Genomic DNA, 5,428 nt, shown 5'->3' on the forward strand with positions numbered 1-5,428 from the left:
CCTTCAAAAACTCCAAACATGGACTGCAATCGCAAACCCGAAATATTCGGTGAAGTACAATGATTAGGAAGATGATGGCAGCCAATGCTCTTGGCTGGTATGATTTGAACTGACGATTGTTGACTATGATTTAACCGAGCCTTTCATTCAAAAGTTGTTTTCCTGAAGTTTATGGCAATATTACGTATTTTGCCTATTAGCATTTGATGGCATCTTGGCCATTGGAACTATGCTCCACAAAATTCTGCGTCTCCAGAAGTAAACAATATAGCACAACAACAACAACAACTGCTCATGAAACAGTAGTATCTGATGGTACAATTATAAAGAATTGCAGCGAATTAAGCAGCAGAACAGCATCTTAAATACCTATAATAATATAAAATGCTGTAACACATGGTATCCTCTTTTATGCTGCTACCTTTGTGGGTTCAATGGTCATTTTGTAGTCTTCCTTGATTCGTATTAATCAGGATAATGAGTCCAGCGCTCACTTGACACTTGGAAGCTTTGGGGCGGCCCGGTGACACATGATGGGGGAACTGTATCACCAACCAACATTAAAATCTTTTTGAATATCTTGTGAAGAATCCTGCTAGAAAACGCGCGACTACCCAAGGACAACAACTAAAACCATTCTCAAATTGCGCGTCTGTGGACGTCGATACGTGTAAAAAACTGCCATTTGGTAAAATCATAGTATACATGGAAAAATAAATTGTTGGCGAAGGGATCATAGAAGGCATAGCGAAAGAAAGGAGTTTAAAGAAAAGGTGTGAAATCAAAAATGCTTCACACCAAAAAAAATGATCCATGGATGTGGGAAATAATGTTACCATGGAAACGTTATGTGTCGCCTCCAACTAAAATTTGTATGCCGATACTACTACGAGCACTGTAGGAATATGCCTTTCACGTCATTTATAGCCTTAAGGTAAAGTTGACTTTCCTTATGAAATCTTAAGAAATCCTGCATAATGTAGCAGCCTGTTTTAGAAAGTTGAATAATTAAAACATTCTAATACAAAGTGAGGCCGTTCGTATTTTAGACGATTCGTAGAAGACCAAAGAACATTTCGTATTACTAGAATTGTGTTTAATCTCTATTATGTTTAGTTTGTCGTAGAGGTCCACCACTATTGGTACACTAACCCTATTAGTGCATGAGCGATGAAAAAGCCTATTAGCTTTTCCATTGATGCTGACCAACCCTTAGCAAATTGTTTGACCTGAAGAATCTCTGTCATCACGCTGTACACGTGACAAACCCTTTGTAATAGAATTCATCAGAGTGCCTAAAATTCATGCCTAAAACGAACCTTACCAAACTCCGTTCCGTCCTTCATGCCACCTGTCTACCCGCTTCTAGCACCAAAACATTTTGCAAAATTACATAATGCAGCATAAATTTGATAATTGCGTTATCTTACGCCGCACTGAAAACCCATCCGCCTTTCGCGAATGGCTTTGTTTTTGGTGGGCCAGATCGGTTCAATCATCCGTTCCCGCAGTAGCGTGCGTGCAAAATAGAGCCACGGCTGAAAGGGTTTATTCCGTTCGGGGCCACGACGACGCATCGTTTAGGCAGGAAAATTTAGAACCATTTTATGACTTCCATTCACCGGTATTTGGGTCGACACGGTTCTAGGAAATCAGCACCACAACCCGGACGCACTGCACGACAACAATAATGTGCTCTTGTATCCTTCCTTCGCAAGTAGGTGGCTCGTTGCAGTATCTCGACAAGGTTTTGGCTTCTGTACGATGCACGATGAAACTCATTCGCGTTCGTGTATGCAAATTACACTTAACCATATTATCACCATCACCACCTGTCCACCGCCTGCTACGTGCGGTTCGCTTCATCTTCATCATTATTTTGCCATTTTTCGGGTATGCAAATATGGTATTTTAATTCGTTGTCAGCAACAGATAAAATTTTAAATTCCATTTCCAAACGTTCGGCCACCGGGAACAGGGCACGGGCGTACAATGCGCCCGTTTGATCGGTTGTTTCGCACGCTTACGCTTTTGCAGACGATTCATTTGATATTTTATCAATATTAAAAAGATATTACCACACCGAACGGTGCGGGCTGTGGGAGGATGCACGAGCGGAAATGGGATTGAGCAAGCCTTGCTTTCGATTGCGAAATTCAAATGACATGAAATAATGAGTTAACCACAGCTAGCGAAGGGTTAACGAGCACGAGAGGACATTTACGTTTGAATAACGCTCACGAAAACGCAACTGTAACATGTGCCAATGCTTTATGTGTTGAGACAGATGGCCAGGAGCGGAGTGTTTGCCACCAGCCTAAAAGTGGGAAATATTTATTAAATAAATATCAACGTTGATTATTTTTTAAGAATTAATCGTTAATAGCACATTCCTGCTGTGGGTTTGTTCTGTGCAGGTAATCTGTTATTGCAAACATAATGATCGTTTGAAAGTCGATCTCCGTGTCGAAAACCGTGTAGATTATTACGACATGATTTGGAGATATTTTACTTGGTTTAAACAAAAAAAAACTGATGAATTAGGAGCCCACCACGTGGTCGTGCTTACGGTTGCATAAATGTAGGCGCTGCCTGCAAATTGCGTGGAGACAGGGACGTCAAACTCAGTTTGGCTCGCGAACTGGGCTGAAGGTTTGAGTTGTTTCAGCCACAGCTTGAACCAATCGGTGCTAATATAATTAATAAATAATAGAGTTAAATTGAATGCAATTCATTATAATTTGCTGAAAAATTAAAAAGGGGAAATACATACTTTTTGTGGTTAATCAAATGTTGTTTTCTTGTCGGTGCCGCACAATTTGACAATCGCTCAAAAAACAGGCTCGTGTCAATCGTGGAAGTGTTGAAAAAAATATGATCACGGTGCTGACGAATCACGGAGCTATGTTTTTGAGCAACGTAAAACGGTTAATTCTGAATGGTAATAGAATTTGTTTTCCTGAAGTCTACGGAGATGTTCGAAAAACAAACAAGAGCAGACGAATTATCCTTCACAATGACAAACACATCGACTAAAACCATCGCTTTTTTGGTGGTGTCTCCATCGGAGTGGAAAAAGTGCTTCGACAGTTGGTTTGAGCGCATGCAAAAGTGTATAAATCATGCTGGAGAATATTTAGAAAGCCAAAAAAAAGCAGTTGTGATAAGAAATATTTACATTTTCATTATTAAGCCAGAAATATATAAACGCAACCTACGTACTGCGGGCTTCATCGTCTGCTTCGAGATCGCATAAATGTGGGATATATCGCACATTGATTCGCCCGGTGGTCCTCTATGGAAACGACAGTCACGGTGCGTGTTAACGCACAGCGCTTATTGTACAAAAATAGATAACGAACAAATTATCTTATCTATGAAGTTCATTGTCTACTAAATTCAATTGCATGATATTGATAAACGATCGTTTCCTACTGACAGACAATTCAAGTTCAAGTTGTATAATTCTTAAGCAATAACAGTAAAATAATATCAACTGTATTTTAGGGAGTATGACTATTATTCTTACTCGCGTTCTGGTGAACTCTGCACTATTTTAACAGAGCATCTTTATTTTTGAGATATATTTGAGCGACCTCACTCGGCAGAACCGGAACAAACAATTCCGTGCGGACGAATCCCCCGTATGCAGGATTCAGCTGCGGGTAAATAAAGTCAAAGAATGCCAGGCGATCTAAAAGGTTGTGCTTTTGAGGCTTTTGAGGTTCTAGTGCCGATAAAGAAGAAAAGAAGTATGACCGATCCTAAGTGCGATTGCAAACAAACTACAACGGTGTTTATCAAGAAACACCTTCTCCAGTCAATATACCACTTCCTACTGTTTTATCTCGTGTTTATTTATATCTACTACAGAAACAGTAACTGACCTATCAGTGTGCAAGCAGATAAGATAAGGTGTGTAACTGACGGCATAAAACAGAACACAGCACAGCATTCGTGTTAGGTAACGCTTGTTAGGCTCAGTGTCGTGTCGTCGGTGGTTGAGAATGGATTTTACCGGCAAGGTTGTGCTCATCACCGGAGCTAGCTCTGGCATTGGCGCTTCAACGGCTAAATATCTGACCAACCTTGGTGCCACCTGTGTGCTTGCTGCGCGCAGCGATGCGAAGCTAGCTGAAGTTCGCCGGGAGTGTGTCGCGCTGGGAAGGGTGGAACCACTTACCGTCGTGACTGATGTCACCAAGCGCGAAGACCTCGAACGGTTGATCCGGTTGATCATTGCCAAGTACGGGCGGTTGGATGTGTTGGTGAACAATGCTGGCAAGGGAGCGGCCGGCAGCATCGAGCAAGCCGATCTGGAGCAGTTCGATGATATTCTCGATACGAATTTGCGGTCGGTGTTTGCACTGACCAAGCTGGCCCTGCCGCATCTGCTCGCCGTGAAAGGTAACGTGGTGAACGTATCGAGTGTGGCCGGTACCAACTCCTTCACGAACGCGCTCTCGTACTGCGTCTCGAAGTCGGCCCTCGATCAATTCACCCGCTGCACCGCGCTCGATCTGGCACCGAAAGGTGTGCGCGTAAACTCCGTCAATCCGGGTAAGTTGGGCAGATGATAGGTTTCCAACGCATTAGTGACGCAATCATGGCGCTTCCCATTTCAGCGGTTATTGTGACGAACTTCCACAAGGCGATCGGTATGGAGGATGAAGCTTACGCCGCCTATCTTAAGCACTGCGAAACCACGCATCCGCTGGGACGCGTTGGAACCGGCGAAGAGGTGGCCGCATCGATCGCATTTCTGGCATGCGATGCGACGGCTAGCTTCACCACGGGCACCTGTCTGCGTGTGGACGGTGGAAAACATATACTTACGCCACGTTAAACCCATTCCATGATTACCATTCCGGCGGAATCCGTAAAGGCGTATAGAGAAGGAGAAATTTTAGATTTAATTAAATTACCATGGAGGTAGCTGCTCCAGTTTTGGCCAATGTTCCTATTTTCGGCTGGCTTTTTGTTCCAATTTTTAATAAAATGAGACTCGACGATATTTTTAAACACAACATACAAGTAAGTAAATTTAAATCCATATCACTCTTAGTTTGTACCAATTTTCAAACGAGCTCTGTCAAATTTTGACAGCACTCGGACAATAACCTAGCAGGCTAGAGCATTTTGTGTGACGCAACTTTTGTGTTTTGAGTATTCATGGAAAAGAAGAAATTTCGCGTGATGATAAAGTATTGTTTTTTGAAGGGGAAAAATACAGTCGAAGCCAAAAATTGGCTTGATGAAGAGTCTTTGGAAACTGTTCTACCAAAATCAACCATAAAATATTGGTATGCTGAATTTAAAAGCACTGAAGATGGTGAACACAGTGGACGCCCAAAGGTTACAGGCGAAAACATTTAAAAAATCCACAAAATTTTCAAAAGCACTTCTCTCATAATTCATTCTCATGAGG

General features: G+C 42.2%; 1 protein-coding gene across 1 annotated transcript; it reads left to right on the forward strand.

The window, feature by feature from the left end:
- The first annotated feature begins 3,958 nt into the window (after positions 1–3,958).
- On the forward strand, positions 3,959–5,032 carry LOC128308790 (17-beta-hydroxysteroid dehydrogenase 14-like). Its single transcript, XM_053045522.1, has 2 exons — positions 3,959–4,560; positions 4,626–5,032. The coding sequence occupies exons 1-2, from the start codon at positions 4,008–4,010 to the stop codon at positions 4,844–4,846; spliced, it is 774 nt and encodes a 257-aa protein (XP_052901482.1). The 5' UTR covers positions 3,959–4,007; the 3' UTR covers positions 4,847–5,032.
- The last annotated feature ends 396 nt before the right edge of the window (positions 5,033–5,428 follow it).

Source organism: Anopheles moucheti, chromosome 2, assembly GCF_943734755.1.
Source record: "Anopheles moucheti chromosome 2, idAnoMoucSN_F20_07, whole genome shotgun sequence".
In the NCBI taxonomy this organism is placed as follows: domain Eukaryota; kingdom Metazoa; phylum Arthropoda; class Insecta; order Diptera; family Culicidae; genus Anopheles; species Anopheles moucheti.

Excerpts from the sequence above, each read along its gene's own strand:
- LOC128308790 (XM_053045522.1), top strand. The coding sequence starts at position 4,008 with ATGGATTTTACCGGCAAGGTTGTGCTCATCACCGGAGCTAGCTCTGGC. Across the intron at positions 4,561-4,625 it reads CGTAAACTCCGTCAATCCGG|CGGTTATTGTGACGAACTTC; the intron begins GTAAGTTGGGCA and ends TTCCCATTTCAG.